Below are 21040 nucleotides of genomic sequence, written 5' to 3'. Positions count from 1 at the left end.
AAAAGTTGTGACATCATCATTAAAATATTACGTAAACATATGTAACGAGTTTGAAGACCTTTTATATCCAATAAAAAACGTTAAATTAAAATGGTAAAAACAAATATTTACGTCATCATTTACCATGTGATACGAAGACAAGTTCAAAAGTGGTCTCCTCACCTTCATTAAGATACCAAACTAGAATTCCGTAATTCACTGTAGAAATAATATATATTTTAATTCAACTGAAATAATGAATATGTGCATGTTATACATCGTGCAACTTTTTTATATATATCTTAATTAGTTAATTCAAATTTGAAGTTGCTTTTATTAACGCATCTTTCCGAAATTTCTGATATTTAGATATAGCATTTCTTTATGTGTACCTATCATGGCTGCTTGAGTTAAGCCTATTTAACATGTTTGATTAAAAAGTAATCAAGGTATGAATTGAATCCTTTCCTACCCTTTTAATTTTCAAATCAGAACACGTGAACAAATTAAATTACTAACTGGATTCTAGAAATGCAAAGTACACTTCCTTTTGGATTAATCTTCTCTCAGCGCTATGGTCAGCATTATGATATTTCAATATTGAACTTCTGTAATGAAACATTAAGTGTAGTTTTAAGGTCAATAAGCTACCTTAATTTTACCATAGAAAACAAAGTGTTGGCGTTTAATATGTACGTATGTACGTCATCACCACGTCCAATCGCATCCCGAGAACGTCGAAACTTCCGGTTAGGCCTGGAAGGAAACGTTCGTAACACCCAGGAAATGGGTAAGGGCTTTGTTCCTCACGAAGCTAAATGTTTGCCGAGATGATGTTGCCACTCCATCTACCAAACTCAGACTCTAGTAAATGAGTTTAGGGAATTTTGTGGTCACATGAAAGCTAGGCTTAGTTCGATGTTGAAATCAATAGCAGGAGAATGTACGTTTTGTTGCTATTGGTCTAGTGGAAGCAAGTACTATTTTCTTTCAATTCTATATGCTTTAGATGCGAGAAGCAGTTATGTCATATCGCGCTGTGTGGTCCTCTATCATTCGTCGGAGAAAGTATGACGTTCGTAAGTTGTTGGTTTGTTGATTTTTTTTCTCCCATAAGAGAAATATGAAATAGATAAATAGATGTGTATGCTGGTGGATGTATGAAGTACACAATAAATAAATAAATATCACTCATCTCGCAGGTAGCTCAGAAACTTAATAATATTAAAGTGTGTGATTTCTTTAAGAAAGTATTGTTTTTATATAGCGTATTTTTATAGAAATTGAATTATTTTTATAGTATCTGAAAATAACCGAAGTTAAGATAATATAAGTTATAATTTTGACTTCATGTAAGTGGATGGACTTATGTGTAATATATTTGTCGAACAAGTCTACATATTTTGAAACATTAGCCACGCCATAATCTTATTTTCCTTATCACTCTTGGACGACGCACGGTTGCATGATAGGTTTAAACTACTTAGATAACTTGTACACAGAAAACAACAAGAAAAGAAGTTAACGCTTTGTGCATTCTTTTCTCTGTCCGTATTAACTATTGATGTAGGAACTCGGTAGCTTATCAATTTATGTTTAACACTAGAGGGAGTGTAGGAAACATCCAAGTTTTTTTGGGTTTTTGTAATTTCCCCATATAACAAGAATTTTTTTGCATCTTTGGAAAAACTGCGCAAATAACTAGACAACACTGGAAATACATTTCATTATACTGCATGATTAAAACAGTTAAATTGTAATATATATATGGCCCAAGAAGTGGTTAAAATAGTCCCTTTTTTTAATGTTAAAATGCGTAAGGGAATTACGTGGAAATTTAATCGTCCTCACTAAATGGAAACAACGACAAAAAATATGCAGTTCTACCTTAGATACGGCTCCTGGTGTCTCAGTAGAAAGTATGAAAGTTTATAACTCTAAAAATCGAGTTTCGATACCGGCGGACGGAATAACACAGATACCACATGTTGTATCTTCGTGCTTAACAAAAAACTAATATCAGTTTCTTCAACTGCAGAGATAACTTTGGAAAGTCTGGTTTGCTCTGAAGAGTACAATCAGTATTTAGGGCTAAATACTAAATGTCTTACTTATAGTGATAAATCCAATTGATTTACTCGGAGCTGACTTGCAATATGAGTTCGTCTACGTTAAAATCATACCATGTTAATAGTATATATTTGAAAGATAATCATAGAAACTTTTATGCCATATCCACTAGCTTCTAATTATCATAAAAGAACGTTTCTAGTATTGTGTTTTCACCCTACCTATCACTAGAAATCTCTACACGCTTAAAAATGTACTTGTAAAAACCTAATTATGGAAGATAAGGGTTAGTAGGATGTGATAAGACAGGATATCTCAATTACTTTGTTTTCTTCCATTTTCATGCAAACATACTCGAGGATTACTGTGCTACTGTCCACCCTAATTTTGAAGCGCTAGATAACAAGGAATACCCCTAGTTAGCACCACTAACTTAAGTTACTCTTTATGAACGAAAAGGGAGATCGACCGTCACATTCTAATGCCCCCACAACTAAAAGTGATCGCATGTAATTGGATTTGAACCCTCGAAATTAAATTACAATGTGCTTGGACAGATAAACAAATCACATTCGGAACATAATTAGCAACAGGGTTCATATTTTATTTTACTCTGTAGAAGCGATATTCTGACTGTCTAGTCCAGTTGAACTGCACGATATTCAGTCGTATGAATTTATAAATTTTGGCAGAATTTTGCTGTTACAGTTGAATGAGTTTCACTGAAAATGTGCTTAATTACGTAATTAAAGTCGTTTTACTAGAGCAAACACGTGATTTATTTGTTTTGTTGTTGATCGCGAACTCCGAATTTTAGAGCTACGAGCCCTCTAGCTTACAGGTGAGAAAACGCAAATTCATGTAGCACTTTGAAATAAGTGTCATGTATAAATACTGCGTTTACCTTTTGATATCCTATAAAGGATGTTTTTTTTTAACGTTTATCAACAGACTGAATGTTCTCTCTTTTGCTTTTTTGTTTGACGTTCATGTTAAGCCCTTTTTTTGACATTCTCTGGCCTAAGTAACTAACGGACCTTGAGGTGATAATTTGGTCTTTAATAGAACATAAATTCTGTCGCGTGTTCCAGGGGGAGACATCTGGAAATACTCCTCCGTTAATGGTAAAAGTAGTGTACAGCTTTCATCCTATTCCTAACTGATTCTTGGGACATTCACATGGTGATTCCAAGAATGACTTTAGAAGTATCCGACCACGAGGTTTAAAATATATTAAATATCCAATATATATGTATACAATATTGGAAATAATTATGGAAACAGAGGACAAAGTGGGTATATAATGCAGAATAATATATTTTGCATAAAAATGAAATGTACGGTACAGTATTGTGTTAACATCGCATAATATGATTAGGTGTTAAGCAACCAATTTGAAAATGCCAAACCAGCGCAAGGCCTGTGTAAATATAAGCAGTGATATGATTTTAGTGTTTGAAATTTGTGGTTAACATGATGGCTCATTGGAGAGAAATCACACGCAAAGAACATATAAAAATCACAGTTTAAGCCAACGAAGAAGGCTACTTTTATCAACAGATTGCACTACGACTCCGTGTTTCACCCATAACTCATCCAGAAGAAGGTTTGTGAAACTGGTATAGTTGACAACAGAAGCGATTAAGGATGGAACCCAAACTATCCAGTAGTGATGTAAAATTTCTCAGGGTAGATTCTCTGTATGATAGGTAACAATCTAGTAGGTATTTTGGGAATGACTCTGCTACAAGTACAACTGTTAACGTTTCTTCAATAACAATATGTATGACACACATTAGCCCAAAATGATCTAAATGGGCGTTTAGCTGCTCGAAAACCTTTTCTGAGAAAGGGCAACAGAACGAAAATACTGAAAAGAAGTAACACAACTGAATCAGTAGGGTGTTCAGACCTGGGAAAAGGTGTCTTTATAAATACGTCCAAGCCTAAAATGTTTGGCAATAATCAAGGACAATTTATTTGAAGGCTAACTAGAGAATGGTATAATAGTCAGTTGTACAACAAGTACAGTAAAGTAAGATGTGTATCATTACAAATGTGGGGCTGTATCTAAGCCACGGGTTTCAGGACTTACATAAAATCGAAGTTACCCTGATCGAACAGACAGCTTCTGGACCATTTTGCCATTCCCTGAGGAACTTTTTTCACTGGGCAGAGATTCATTTTTCAGCATTACAATGACCCCATGCCAATTTAATGAAAATATTTGTCACGTGAAGAGGCTGATGAAACACTCACAAATATGTCATGGCCTTCACAAAGTCCCCATGCGAACGTCACCAAGGCCATATGGGACTACATAGATGCTGAGAAAGTTTAAACGGCAATCAAACGGTTTTTATGAATTGTGCAAAGTGTTAGAGGATATTTGGAGCAACATTGCACAGCCCTTCACTGATCAACTATATGGGTGTAAGAAAGCACCATATCAAGCTCCGTATACAGTAAAGGGCTTGCATATTAAGTACTAATGTTCTGAACAGTGTATTAACTTTGAATATTTCCTGTTGCATTGTGCTTACGTTTATACATATTTGCTGAATGTAATTAGTGTTACACACCCACTTCGTTGTATGTTTTTCTATTTATTTCCAATACTGTATGTTACGACACGGTATGCCTGATTAAATAATGGGAATGCTTTTCTTCAGCCTAGGCCCGACATCGCCAGGTAATTAAGGCATTCGACTTGTAATTTGAAGGTCGCGGGTTCGAATCCCCGTCACATCAAGCATGCTTGCCCTTTCGGCAGTGGGGGTGTTATACAGACACTATCAATCACACAATTCGTAGGTAAAAGAGTAGTCCAAGAGTTGCCGATGGGTGATGATAACTAGCTGTCTTTCTTCTGGTCTTACACTGTTAAATTACATTCTTCAGCTTTTATGATACATAGTTCAGAATAAAACTGGTAGATGTCAACATAAACAGCATATCCAATGCTATTTAGCGAGTACTGATTATAATACAAGATCACATGTGAATAAATTCAAGTATCTAATTAAAAATATGGCGAGAAATGTTTTGCCCGAATTAACTCGGGCAAATATTATCTCCGCCCAATCATGAAAGATTTTAAATGTGGCATGACTTATACTCAAAATGTATAATGCGCTCGTGAAGACATACACATATCTCATAATTGTAAGACTGGGTTATTTTATTAACTTCACTAAGAGCTATTGTGGGCTCATGGCTCACGTCCTGTTATAGCAAATTGCACTTACTTACCACTCTAATGTCATGGTTGCGTTATAAGAGTAACAGTAAAATCTCACTGTTAGGTTAGATTAGCCTAAGAATTGGCCGCTGTTGCTGTTTACTAGTGTACTTTTTGTCTATTGAATCAATTCAAAATTGAGATAGCAACGTAGACAGCTCCTGAGTAGTTCTGTATGAATATCTAAAACAGACAGACAGACGTTATACCATTAGAACCCATATTTCGTTATTAAACTTTCGTTCCTCCGATATAGCTAAATATGCTACCCATCTCCTATTGGTGACAAGCGAAACTAGAGCTTAATAACTTCTTGTGCTTATAAATCCTACAAAAAATTCCGGTATTGTGACACGATCGTTTTTAAAGATTAACCAAAGTTAGGAAGTAAGTTACATACATGACGGGTCGATCTTTTGCTAAAAGTGGACACAGTTTGGGTTAAACAAAAATATATTGTTTTTTTAAGATGGTGTGCAAATGAATCCGGGGTTGCTTCAAAAGCAACTGTGATGTCATCCAGATAAGTACAAATTAAGTGTACAATAACACCATTGGGCATTTCATTTGCAGTTTATTAGATAGTAAATTAACTTCGATTGTTTTGTTACTTATAATTCTTAGCAAGCTCATCTATGTGTAACTAACTGAGAAAAAGTGTGTGCTTTTCTTATAGCAAAGCCACAAAGGGCTATCTGCTCAGCCCACCGAGGGGAATCGAACCCCTAATTTTAGCGTTGTAAATCCGGAGACATACCGCTGTACTAGCGGTGGGAACTGAGAAAAATTGGGGGGGGGGAGTAGTCGGACTAAAATAAGAATAATTTAAACTTCAGATAAAATATTTAATATACCAGCAAGTCGACTTAACATTTTCGTATCACATAATACAAAACCTGAGTACATGGATATAGAAATCAATCTTTTAGCAAATATTTCAAATAATTTACATGATTAGCACATCGTACTTTAAGTTATCTTGGATCAACTTTGATTTTTTAAAATAAATCCATCAATAGCATTATAACAAATAACTCGATAGCAAGAAAAGAATGCGCAAGCGCTGGTAACTCGATGTTAATTCAGTATTTGATTTTAACTTAAATATAACTGGTAGTTATATAGGAAATTACTTCCGAAAGTGTATATGTTATGAGTGTTTGCCTTGTTTTTCACCCAAGCTGTTGAAGACAGATCTACCAAAAGACATACAATCCAGGTGTCGTCTTCTCCTAATTTGCGACTGTGCCGTCTGTCGTCAGGTAAATGAATCATTATCATTGGGTTGGATAATTTATTTTAGATGCACTCACTTCACTGTTTTTAGCACTTGACCACACAGATAATGTTTTTGTTTTGTTTTTTACCCATAATTGTGTAAAACTTCGTGAAAGTCCATTACTTATTAAGCAGGAATTGGAATCTTCAAAATATTGATCTAATGTCATAAATTGTCCTTGGAGTAATAGTTTTCAGTAACTTACACCAGTAAATTTAGATACTTACTATCCATTATAGAAAAGTATTACTCGAAGGACAATTCACTGACTTATTACAGTTCATTCAAAGCATTTACTGACTTGTTAACATTGTTCTAACAATACTTAGAGATTCATTACCACCAGTCTAAGAGTATGTAATGAAATGTTATACTGTATTTATTCTTATAGTATTTATTAGCATACAAATTTTGGCCTAATAATACTTGTTGACTTATTTATTAATAGCAATTTAAAAGTTATAAATCTTATTTGATCTAACGGTTTCATGTGGCGTAGTAGCCACTGTCTAACACTATTGTTAGAGATTAATAACCAGTATTCAGTAATAAAAGTGCTTACTGACTTAATAACCATGGTATATCGTTAATCAAGGACTAGTTAACTTAGTTTTTAGTAAGCTGTTTTACTTGGTATTACAACGTTTAATGACGTATGTACCTCAAAACAACAGACTCTGTCGTCCGCTTCCCTGAGTCGGAGATAATAAAACAGCAATTATTTTGTTTTTATGTGAGCTGAAAGAAAAAAGAAAGGCTATAAATAAAAAATCTGGCGTGTCTTTAGAAGGACATGAACATTTAAAGACTTAATTTTATGAACGCAGCGTATTCGCTGTAACTCATCCGTTATCAGAATATACAACATAAATACATTCATCTCAGGACTCAGTTGAGTACCTTATTAATTCGACAGAAAATCTTATCCTAGTGCTTTGATAACGAAAGGCAGTAAAAATAACAGCATGAGAATTGGGTGGACCAAAAGGACATTATATGACTTATCTAGCAATATTTTATAACTCATTACTGTTGATCTAACTGTATTTCATCACGTGTCATATTTGATCTAATACTATTTAATGAGTTACTTCTCAGAATCTAACATTTTACCAGAAATCTGTCAAAACAATAAACCCATTATATTTAGTTCTTTCAGAATGTAGACTTTCATTTTGATAATGAATATAAACAAAAATCATATCTGTTAACACTGTTTTTCACACTGTTTGTGTTCTATAATTCAGTAGAAAATGATTGGATTTTGATGACTCTTGGTGGAAATGTATAGAATATCATTTGTCTTGCCAGAAAATGTTCGTTGTTATAACAGACATACTGACACATTTGCGGTTTTAGGGTTTTTCTGTGTTTTTATTTGAAAATGTAATTTGATCAACGCTGCTCTACTATTATACGTGCTTTCTTAGTATCATAAACCACCATCTTAACAATATTTAGTACGTAGGTGTTCATTTTCTTTGACCTAACAATATTTGATAACTTACTATTCTGCATATATCAGTGTTTAATAATATTTAACGTCTAACATATCAATAAATCCGATAAAGAAACGTAGTTAAAACCACATAAGCGACAAAAAATATAAAAAATAATAGGTTTAATAATCGCCAGGTTTTTATATTTTTAGTTAAAGAAGGATGACGCTTCGAACTAGCATTTTTCGTCAGATCGTAAAGCTAACGATAAAAAAAAAAAACTTCGCGATTTTTCAACCTAATCTTTAATTTTAATAAATCCGAATTCTTCCAAAAGATAGATCTTATTTCTTTAAGGATATATTGGAAAGGCTTACGCTTGGATTATGAGATTTCTTGTTTTACTTACTTATTTATTACTATATGAAGAATCCGTCTCTTGGACGTAAGTAATGTATATTCATGATTAATAAAAAGTTAACTCAGGAAATGAAAAGTTACTTCTCTTATATCTAAAAACTGGATTTCGATAACCGTGGTGGGCAGAACAAAGTTAGCCCTTTATTTAAATTTATACTTAATTACAAACAACCCCATGGACCCAACAAACCTTCGAACCAAATTTAGTGATGATCCATCCATATCATACGAAGGTATCACACTGACAGACAGTAATGTTATATATATATTATATTCGAGCTCACTAACAATATTAAGTAACGTATTCAAGGTGATGCAATATTTAGCTGCTTATTTAAATACCTTTGGTCTAACATTGAAACACACGCGTGTACAAAAATATTATACACACACGTACATAAACTCAAAAAGAGATGCATAATTTACTATAAATGTAAATTATTTAAAATAACTTCGTTCGTCACTAAGAAATTAAGCGACTCACTCGTAGAAATTTATGGTGAGAAAACATAGATAAAGATAATTTATTTAAGAGTTCCGGTCTAAGCGTTTGTCTGTGTCAGTGTTTTGTTCACAGTGCACGAACTGGAGGGTCAAGTTCGATCCAAACCTCTTCCTACCTCATTGACTATTGTTAATAAATTGTCGAAATGCGATGAAGCTTATCCAGAAACCATAGCTTGAACACTGACGTAGAATAATGATTTTACTTCTGTCTTCAGCGTCATATCCGTGAATAGACTGCAGCATTTAGTGCTATCTTTAGAAATGCGATGAAGCTTATCCAGAAACCATAGCTTAACACTGACGTAGAATAATGATTTTACTTCTGTCTTCAGCGTCATATCCGTGAATAGACTGCAGCATTTAGTGCTGCTATCTTTCTATTTATCTTAATTTGGCCGTGCACTCGCAAACAGTTATATAGTAAAAATGTCACTTTGTCACTTGAAATAATTATTAGTCGCGCATTTCACGTGTAAAACTCTTTTAAATACACAAGTGACACTTAATTCTAACTAAAAGTTAAGAACTAGTACAGATGGATGTTTTTCTTACAATACATATTGAGTGCGGAAAGATACTAAAAGCTATCATCATCGTTCATTATATAAATATCTATCGTGGTTAGTGGTTCGTTTATTTATTTTTTTATTTGTTGTTTTCTAGTGGTACAGCAGTATATCTGCAGACTTGCAACGCTAGAAACCGGATTTTGATAACCAATTATACGGTTTTGTGCTCAATTACAAACAATATAAATTTTGATCAGAGTATTGTAGCCAATCATCTTCAAGTCTGTGTTTGATTGGTTTAATGTTTGCATATTTATGTATGAAATTAATATTTGTTGATATTAGTACTCTGTAAACTGTGGTAATTATTGCATTGAGTTTCTGTAGTTTCTTTACGTGTGTTGGCGCTACATTAATCCAAGCAGGACAGACATATTCCATTACCGGTCTAATGTTTTGTTTGTACATTTTAATTACATCTTATGTCGTGGCTCCATAGTTCTACTTGTTAATCTCTTAACACGGTTTGCTTATTGCCATAACTTATTCCCCATTTGAGTAATATGATTATTGCACGTTAATTTTGAATCGTAAGATATACCAAGAAATTGTGCTGATGTAAAGACATTTAGGAAACTCCATTTAATTATATTTTAGGATGATTTATTAGTGTTTTAATTGATTTTGAAAATAAAACAAGATTTGTTTTAGGAGCATTTCTTTTTATCCTGTGTTTTTGACATTAATTGACAATTTGATTCAAAAGTGGCAGTCAAGGGAGTAGCAGTACTTTTCTAAATCGCCACATCGTCTGCAAATTGGGATGTTGAATCACAATGGATTCAACTTGGATCATTTAATGGCATATCGCTTACAGACATATAATTACAACTCATGTTGTAATAATATTTAAACTTATTTATCACTGCACGGTAATGTTTAAACGCAACATACTTGTTGCTTAAACATGTAGAGGCAAATTAAAGTTAAAAATATAATTTTCGTGATTAAAACTTATAAAACACAACGTTTACACGTACGCATTACATATGGGATGATAGAATTATATAATTTGTTTTAAAGATTTAACAATATTTCAAATATATCTATGTCCTTCTTTTTCAATATTTAATTAGATTTTGTTTATTTATAATTCAAATATTAGGAGTTAAAATAGAAGCCAAAAAGATAATACGAAATACATATAGCTCACTGATTGTGTAAGTATGTGTGTCTGGCAGGGCCAGGTGGTTAAGGGGCTTGATTCGTAATCTGAGAGGTACGGGTTCGAATCTCCGTTACACTAAATATGCCCTTGGGGACATTATACTTTTGCAGTCGATCCCACTATTCGTTGATAAAAGAGAAGCCTAAGAGTTAATAGTGAGTAGTGATGATTAATTGCTTTCCCTCTGCTAAATTAGGAACGGCTATAAAAGATAGCCCCCGTGTAGCTCTGCGCAAAATTCGAAAAGACAACTAATTAAATAAATATGTTTGAAACACTCTTTCCAACGCTACGTAATCCTAGAAAAATCTCTTTTTTTTTTTTCTTCTGAGTTGTTCTTTGTAATCAAGCACAAAACTACAGGATGGGCTATCTATGTTTCGCCCACCACGAGTATATAAATTTGGTTTCAAGTGTTGTACGTCCGCAGTGCCACTGAAGGGCATAATTTCTGAGACGATAATATGCTACTTAGTTTCAACAAAATCTTGTAGGATGGGGAGGGATAAAGTTAAGCCTTAATTTGAAAAAAATACACGAACAGTTGGTTACTTTGTCCGTTTTAGAATTCTTACATTAACTGTAAATAACTAAGGAAGAGCGCGTGCTATGAGGAATAAAAAAACACAACAAAATGCCGACTTTGTACATTAACCAGACGTTTTACATTTCTAAAAAAAGAAAAATTAAGGCTTCGCTACCACCCAGCACCTCCACCATCAGTAGACACCACTGTCACCGTCCTTTGGTTACTAGTTTGTGTTCAGTTTGATAAATTTCACGCTTTGATTATTTTATTTATCCAGACTGATAAAAGAGTAAACGACCAGTTACAGATTCACCAAACGTAAACTTATTGTAACATTAAGATATGATTTGAGATATGTTAGCGTAGCATGAACTTCCATTTTTGCTACTGTTACATGAACTTTTGGAATCGTTACTTTGGTGTTTGGGTACAATGATACTTGACAAATAGTTATAAATATGCGCAATTCACCAGGTTCCAGAAATATTTTGCAGGTAATAAACTGAACAAGGACAGCAAAGGAAAGCAAGCAAACATGATTAAATAAGAGAAAAATATTTATTCAAAGTAATAGTGTTTGTATATTTACTTATTGACCAGCATCTAACTTTTATCGAATAACTGAACTGACTGCTGGATCTGGAGAAAACTTTCTAAATGTCTACTGCAAAGGTCAGAAGTACAAAGAATAACAATGAAATACCACACTTTCAATTCCAAGGAAAAGTCCCAAGTGCAGTATCCCACTATCTTTAGACTACCTTCGTCAAACAATACCCTAAGTAACACATTCAAGGAAAAGAAACACTAACTCTACCATTTTCTACAGATATCAACGTCAGTTCTTGAGATGGAAGTAGACGTAAAAACAATACTAAATTGGTACAAGCTTCCTTGAGACAACCATTGCCATATGCAATTGTTACCTGAACAAAAGGATTAACCCATGCTTACGACATTTCGATATCCGGTTTACTACAATATCATTAATATATTGAGTGTTCGCTCGCCGTATTAGAGTGCGGTTCGCCTCCGTCAATTTAATGTGAGTGTGCTGCATACAATATGTAGCTCGCAAAAATTCAGAGTGCGTTTAAAGCATCTGCAATCAAAGAGTTAAATACGTGCAGAAATTTATAAATATTTTGTGATTATACCTTACCGTAGATACACTTTACATTATTTATACGAGAACAAAATCTACAGTTATTTCAACTGCTTGTTTGTGTGTTTGTTTTAATTTCGCGCAAAGCTACACGAGGGCTATCTGCGCTAGCCGTCCCTAATTTAGCAGTGTAAGAGTAGAGGGAAGGTAGCTAGTCATCACCACCCACCGTCAACTCTTGGGCTACTCTTTTATCAACGAATAGTGAGATTGATCGTCACATTATAACGCCTCCACGGCTGTAAGGGCGAGCAAATTTGGCGCGATGGGGATGCGAACCCGCGACCCTCAGATTACGAGTCGCGCGCCTTAACACGCTTAGCCATGCCGGGCCTATTTCAAGTGCAATACTGCTATAACAATATCTCAAGAAAGGGATTTTGACCTCTATCTTAAACGAGACGTCTTCATTGAATTTCTAGGGTATTTAAGTAACTATTTTGATTTTAAAAAGTTAAATAAAATCAGAAAGTGTTAGGATGTATGTAGAATTAAAATAACTTAATTAAAAATGATATCAGCTTTACAAGTGCATGCGCTCGATTTGCAGTTTGAGGGTCACGGATTCGATTCCTCGTCCCACCGAACATACTCATCCTTTCAACTGTGGGGGCACTGTAATGTGACGTTAATCCCACTATTCCTAAGTAAAAGAGTAGCCCAAGAGTTGTCGGTGGGTGGAGATGACTAACTATCTTCTCTATAGTCTTATGTTGCTAAATTTGGGACGGCTAACTTGAAACTGTTTGCAAAATCCAAACCACATACCTTTTTTCCTGTTTTGCTACATTGTAAAACATCCTTTTACAGCTCATCCTTTTAGCTGTGGGGGCGTCATAACGTGACGGTCAATCATACTATTCGTTGATGAAAGAGTGGCCCAAGAGTTAGCGGTGGGTGGTGAAGATTAGCTGCCTTCCCTCTAGTCTTACACTGCTAAGCTAGGGACGGCTAGCGCAGATACCCCTCATGTAGCTTTGCGAGAAATTCAAAAACAAACAAACTTACTAGAATGATATTTGCGCTAGCCAACCCTGACCTAGCAGTATTAGACTAAAGGGAAGGCAGCAAGTCAACACCACCCGCACCAACTCTTAAGTTACGTTTTCACCAACGAATAGTGGGATTGACCGTCACGTTATATCGCTACCATAACTGAAATCATGTTAGTGAGTGTAGCGGTTTTGCATATAAAGAAAAAAATATATTTTTTTATTATTCATTTGACAAACATCGATTTACAGTAATTATTGTAGTTTCTTTCAGTAAAAAATATCGTTGTCTATTCAACTTTTGTAAAACATATTTATCACTAATGTTATCTTCGGTGTCTTGAGCATGCGCTTAACATACAAGTTAGAAAAGGTAAGACATGCAGTGGTAATAAAATTATAAGAACCCATGAGTGAACGGAAATGATATGTTAAAACACCTCAAGCACAACGTATCTGCTGGGTCCAGTGACGACAAGATCTTTCGTCAATACCAGAGCTCATGAGGACAGTTGGATACGACACATAATAGTGGTCTAGTCGCTGTGTATATCATAAGTTTTCATAATCAACAGCTGTTAAGGTGCTAATCAAATTAAGCATGTAATTATTACCAATTTTAATTATTTACTAATCAATATTTTAAGTAACAATGACACAACATTATTTTATCAATTTTCAATTAATATATTTAATTATTTTTAATCAATTTAACTAAATGTATCCCAGCAGCAGGCAAACACTCGGTTTGTTTGTAGTTAAGCGCAAAGCTCCACAATGAATTATCTGCACTGTATCTACCACGGGTATCGAAACCAATTTTTTTTTTTTTTTTATTATTGTAAGCTTACGTACTTGCCGTTCCCCGATGTACTCAGCAGATAGCCCTATGTGGCTTTGCTATTAGAAAACACACACATAATTGCCGCTGAGCACTAAGTGGCGGAAGATTAGATGGAGAGTGTTTAGTTACATTGTACGTTTATAACTTTTGTCAGTATTTTTGTGTGATATATGGGTGTGTCGAAATCCCTTGTTGTTTTTTACTTGTGTAAAAAATAAATAAACAACTTTGTTTGTTTTGAACTTGCTGGCATTATACAGGTATTGAGAGGCTCACGTCTTTACGAATTGTTTTAGTGTTACTGGGATCACAATTGATTAGTTTTGTACATAATAACGTAGTGGATAGAGAAGGGGACAGTTAAGTGCAAGCTACCAAAGAAAGGTACCCTTAGGCCTAATAAGGAAAGTGAATTTCTCAGAAAATTTCATAAGAACTTCCTGTTTTAGTTCTGACGTTAATGTTGTTTGTTACTGATCAGTTTAAGCTGATTTATACCGTGTTTGTACTCAACTGGTTTTGATTCTTTGGTGTTGATACCTGTCGAATAAATTCGAAATGGAAATAAAGCTTGTTGTATCATAAAAGAAAACGACGTGGAAATAGAAATTACGTGAGTGAGCAAACTTATTACGGGTTAATACTGGAACATTTTTTTTTAAAATCTGTGATGTATGAATAATACAGATTGGTTATAAATCTAATGATAGTATACGTGCTACAACTAGTACAATAATACAAATATCTATAGCTTCTCCATTCTAAGGTTATTGACTATGTTTTGTAAATACACTTGCTCTGTAGCTGATGCTTGTTTTGTTCAACACGTGAGCTTGTAAGTAGATACATTCATCTGTCAGACGCAGGGACGTGTCCATCGGGGTTATGTAGAGAACAAATATCCATCTGAGATCTCTGCTGTTAGCGGCTCCCCCATCTGACGTGGTCTTTCAGCATGTTTCAGTCCTATATATTATGATTCTCACTGACGTAAAACTATTTTTCTTTCTACCACAAACATAATTTTTACCTCTTCCCTCCCAAATAAAAAACAATAGAAGCGCCACCGATCAGATATTATTGTGACTGGTGTATGAAAATCAATTGCAAATACTTCTTAACTTATAATTACTTTATTATTCAAATAGCACAACTGCATACTTAGAAACTTTAAATATTATTCTAATGGAACCAATGTATTTTGTGCAAATTTGTATAACAAGAGTTTAAAAAAAAAGAGCAGAAATTGCTAATACGTATCAAAAATAAACGTTTCTAGTCAAATTATGTAGTTTTCTGATTAATAGTCATTATTCACAACTATAGCTTCCGAAGCCAATAACATACTGACTGTATCTGACCAATAATATTCTTCATCTACTGACTCTCGCTACTAAGCTGCTTTTATATGAATCATGCAAGTTTCTCGAACAATCAACACCAATTTAAACGAGGCTAGTGTTTTCATAAGACAGATGTTCTTGATTTTTACTCTCGACAACGTTAAAATCAAGGGTTTGATTCCCTTCGATGGACTCGACAGATGACACGATGTGGCTTTGCTATAAGAAAAAAACACACACACACACAATCACTCTCGAAACTCTTCTACAAATTTCGAGAACAGGCAGGACTTGTGCAGTACACAGTCAATAACATACGTCACATGCAAAAGAGAAAATATACTGAAACAACCGTATGTATTAAAATAAGCGTATAACGGTAAATTCGTTACAAAAATAAATTGTTTGTTGCTGGGTTTTTTAATTTCGCACAAATATACGCAAGTACTAACTGCGCTAGCCGTTCCTTATTTAACAGTGTAAAACTAGAGGGAAAGCAGCTAGTCATTACCACTCGTCCCCAAATCTTGGGCTAACTTTTACCAACGAATAGTGGGATTGACCATCACTTTATAAGGTTCCCACAGTTGAAAGAGCTAGCATTTTTGTGACGGGGATTTGAACCCGCGACTCTCAGATTACGAATCGAGTACCCTAACCACCTGGCCATGCCGGATTCGAAAAAGAAATTGTAATGCGTAATCGCTAAACACTTTATCACGTGCATGCACACACCTACGTTGATTTAGCTGAATCTTAAAAATATTATTTTTTAGAGTAGCACTCACAAAATGGTGAATATCTTCTGAACTTTATTCACCAAATAATTTATTTATTTATCTATTTAATTAATTTGAGGAGGTTCGTTCTACTCTCGTCAAGCAATGATGAACATTTTAATGAAATTAAGGTATAATGTGTGAATAACCTAATTTCGTAATGTTCTCTGTAATTACATAGTTTTCAGCCTCCTCACGTATCTCTTGGTAAGACTTTTGTATTTTAGTAACTCTAGTTAAGCCTCTTCGCTCTTGCTAATTCAATATATTAAGTATCCCAATTACAAATAAATGTGTAACCAATATTTGATAAATATATATAAAACTTACACACAGATGTCACTACTGTCCTTCTGAAACACGTGTCATCTGGAAGAAAAAAAATTGAAAACCTATTTTTTTTATTTGTCAAAAGTGCGTAGTTCGAAGAAGTTTAACTGGTAGTAAATTGATGTCTCGTAAAGCGTGTGAACAAGTGTGATATTTTTATGTCATTAAATGGATAATATTTTGTGATAGTGATGGTAAGAATTAATTTTTTTTATCAAGGAAGAAAGGGTGGGTGATGTGATAGATTGTTTTTTTTACAGTGTTATTGTCAGTGACAGACATGGAGAGGGGGTATACATTCAAGTCCCCGGTTTTATGGCCCTAAAAGTGCTCTTTTTCTGTATTATAAAATTATGAACGAATACAAAAAGACGCGCCCGGTTCCATGCCTTGCTTGTAGCGAGTTATTGAGAGAAAAAAAGAAGTATCCATTAAAAATAATTGCACAAAGGGACGTGTAGGTATCTATAGTAAAAACTGATGTTGATGTGCTATTAAGTATCAATACGCAACAGGTCGATGTTTAGTTTCATATCGTAAAAATGTTTATAACACCAACTGGACATGAATAACAGAGGATATGTTTGCTTCTGTGGTTTTACACCCTGTATACTGGAGGAAACCCAGTCTCTTTTGCCTTCTCTAATATATTTCCCTCTTTAAAAAAAAGGCCTTACATTTCATGAAAAGTTCTCATTTCTGTCAATTAGCTCCTGCCTTTTCACTGTCTTCCACTGATTAGTGGTCATTGTCCGTTTCATTTTCACAAATTTTGTTCATTTAATTACAATTACAAAAGTTAAAATTATAGTATATTTGCTATTTCTTGTATCGTAATATTTAATGTTGTGTAAACATTATAGCCTCAGTCATTATAGTCTTAGTGATAGCTGTAAGTGTAAATTTTTACTACTACTATTTAAAAGTTGGACGTTCCACAGCGTCTCATATAACATAAGTTGTATAGGGCATGTACTGTGTTATTGTTTCACGAAGATGTTTACGTATTTATTGTATAAAATGTGCATTGTGGAGTTTATTGATTCACAAAATTACATACACAAGCGTTATCTTTTGTTCAATCTTTAACACTTCATATAAGCTCACATTAAGCTGTATAGACCCATTAGCAACACGTGTTACAGTATCACAATATTATGAAGCTCTCAGTCAGGGCTGCGAGGGTGCCTATAACCCGCTACCATTTTCTTGGGGGAAGCATTTCCTGGACTTCCAGTATGGCTTCAACGTTCGTTTCTTTCTGTACGTCTAAAAGTAGCTAGCACCCTCATCAACCACCACGTATATAAACTTCTAGCTACGACCCTATCTTGTATAAGTTTTCTTTATATCGTATAGACCAGATTCATGTGACTACAAGTCTAAAGAAGTAAATCTGTATGCTGTTGTTGTAAGGATCATCACAAACTGTTTCTAATTAACAGTCTCGAGTTTAGGCCTTCTGTTCACATCAAACCTATGTTAACATGTAATTATATCATCATCTGACTCTTAATCTAAAAATAGATGAAGACTATAAACTTAAGTCTAAAGATAGATGCAGAATATAAACGTAAGTCTAAATGCATTTATGTCTACGGATCTGTTACGTTAGATATCACACACACGCTTTTCTTCGTGTAATTATTTTAAATTTCAAATCTGTGTTCCTTGTGACCATGATTCCGATTTTAATGTATTCTTGTGAGAGTTTTTTGTTGTTACTTTATAATTATTGAGTCTGAAGAAATGCGTTGACCAAGCACAGAGATAATTATATTTCTCACACAAAACGAATTACAACATTTAATTTTAATGTGTGTTTCTACAAAACCTTGTTTGTTTGTTTTTTTGGAATTTCGCACAAAGCTACTCGAGGGCTATCTGTGCTAGCCGTCCCTAATTTAGCAGTGTAAGACTAGAGGGAAAGCAGCTAGTCATCACCACCCACCGCCAACTCTTGGGCTACACTTTTACCAACGAATAGTGGGATTGACCGTCACATTATAACGCCCCCCACGGCTGAAAGGGCAAGCATGTTTGGCGCGACCGGGATGCGAACCCGCGACTCTCAGATTACGAGTCGCACGCCTTAACACGCTTGGCCATGCCAGGCTTCTACAAAACCTTCGACACGTGTATAAATATAATACTGATATTAAATAATACATTATTTTAGATATTTTATTTTCAAACTCCCATTAACTAGTTAAATGCCGATTTCGTATTAGAAGCGAGTAAAATAACCTGTTAGGAATCTGTTAATGATTTTTATGAATACTTCTCTTGATTTTATTCGTTCGCCTGCTTTCGTCATCAACGTCATAAAATTACGTGTTAAAATAAAGAAACACAAATTGTTAAAAAAAAAATTTTCAACACATTAAGTCGAATCAGTTGTATTACTGTGTATTATTTTGTGCTTAATAAAAGTTTACTCGCTTGTACATGTCATGGTGTGTAATTATTTATTTAATGGTATACATCAATTTATACTTATTACTTATGAGTGTATATATTTACAATAGTTGTACACACAAAGTGTTCTGGGCAATATAGAGTTTATGAACACCAGACTTTAAATGTGTATAGACTTAGAACCCGTGATGATTGCTTATTTTAATTAATTCATTCATTAAATTGTTCCGAAGCTCTAAACGTTACACTTTCAACGAACAAAGGGCAGATACGTAACTGATAAGATAGTATACATTATATGTGTAAAATAAAAACTTCGTGTTTTAAATGCTGAAAGAAATACCTCAAACTGAGTTTTTTTTGTGGTTCTTTGACCTTTAATCGTCTGAACAAAGATTATGAGATTTATTGAAACGTCTGGGAGTTGACATGAGATGTTTATCTTCTAAGGTTGCTATCACGTCATATCCGGTAAGTTGCAGACTTTCACTTTGATAAAAAACGAAAACAAAGAAATGACAATTCAGTTCATATTAAGTAAGGAAATCTTGTGTAATGTGTATACTGAACGTAGTAATTGTTTAATAAACAAAATATCTTGATTAAACAAACTGAACCTTCTTATAACATTACACACACACACATATAACAAATAAGCATTGAATTTCTTTCCTTAACGTGTGTTAAAAATCAACAAGTGAAACTTATCTTGTATAGTAACATATAAGCTGTGCCTGTTTTTTTCCGTCTTCTACTGTTTCTTTATCAAGGTTTTGTATTTTTGATTTATCCTCTAATACGTCTATTTATCTCACACCGTAGGGCATGTACATTGTGTATTTTGATATCGACTGTTTCGTGGTAGTCGGAAATAAAGTCACAATTTTGGCTAGGAAAAAAAGTAACACATTTTTAATACCTAAACGCAATGTAAAGAAGTGTAATAAAAACGTTTAAATTGGTCATCTATTGTATTAATAACATGATATGTTATGAAAAGAGGTATATATGAGATCAGTCATCACATAAATTAGTGGAATAACTCGATAATATAACTTCTATAGACTTAAAAAAATTCAAACATGTATTTTTAAATTCTGACTCTTTTTTTTTCCTGTGACTGATTTTCCTACATCCGGTTTCTCGTGTCCTTTTCTTTCTTTTTGTATGTATTGGTCAACAGTAAAAAAGAAGTCAGATTAATGTATTTCAGGACGGCTGGTATGGGTATTAACACTTTTACTAATAAACCAGAGAACAACGTTTCGACCTCTCTCGGTCATATTCAGGTTAACAAAGAGAGAGTTTGCAAATGACCGATGCCGGGCACATGTCTTAGGGACAAGAGTATAAACGGGTACGGGATTGTAGGGGGCGTCGCAGTAGATGTTAGGTTATTAATTAGTATAGGTATAAAGGTGTTCCTTTATATTGGTTTAATTTTTGTTTTAGTTGCTGTATAAGGAGGACTTATTTAATTTTCGTTTGTTTATATTCGTGTCCTTACTTAATACCTTACTTAATAATTTGTTTTGTGAACATAACCCAGATTACACCTGTATTCCGTCAGTGTCCATATAAGAGCAGCAGAATTGGACAGTAGAATGTGAAACAATGGATCGCGAAGAAGTCAATATTTTAGGAAATAGAGAAAAAAAGTTTATCGACATTAATAAAGCTAAATGGTGCTAACTTTTAATTGAAAACTTTAGTCGTACATTGTTATAACTGATAGAATTGTAGAATTATTCATAGGCGGCATAAGTGTTACAATGTGGAGGGGCAGAAACCCCAAAACGCACCTTTTGTATTGTTAAAGATCCGTCAAAAAGAAATGCTAACTTAAATCTAGACAGTAAGATTGCTGACAGCTGCAACCTTTCTTGCATGTTTAGGCTCTATTATATATTTTAATAGTGTCGTTTTTATTTTTTAAAGAGGGGAAATGTATCCTCAATGCACCTGGGT

At 34.1% G+C, this 21040-nt stretch overlaps 1 protein-coding gene across 12 annotated transcripts in view; it reads left to right on the top strand.

The window, feature by feature from the left end:
* Nucleotides 1–21040, top strand: part of LOC143244968 (ras GTPase-activating protein raskol-like) — a 147909-nt gene that overhangs the window by 78498 nt on the left and 48371 nt on the right. The window contains exons 1-2 of one of the 12 annotated variants that reach the window (XM_076490594.1): nucleotides 771–1058; nucleotides 6472–6552. The exons of 7 other annotated variants lie outside the window; for them this stretch is intronic. In XM_076490594.1, the coding sequence (XP_076346709.1) occupies nucleotides 989–1058; nucleotides 6472–6552 (151 nt within the window). In that variant the 5' untranslated portion in view covers nucleotides 771–988. Of the gene's footprint in view, nucleotides 1–770; nucleotides 1059–6471; nucleotides 6553–21040 lie in introns of those variants that run through there. 4 more of the 12 variants (XM_076490592.1, XM_076490593.1, XM_076490595.1 and 1 more) reach the window with 4 other exon arrangements.

This window comes from Tachypleus tridentatus, chromosome 2, assembly GCF_004210375.1.
Source record: "Tachypleus tridentatus isolate NWPU-2018 chromosome 2, ASM421037v1, whole genome shotgun sequence".
Lineage (NCBI taxonomy): Eukaryota > Metazoa > Arthropoda > Merostomata > Xiphosura > Limulidae > Tachypleus > Tachypleus tridentatus.
Note: the sequence above shows the minus strand (reverse complement) of the source record. Positions and strands in the feature narration are given on the sequence as shown.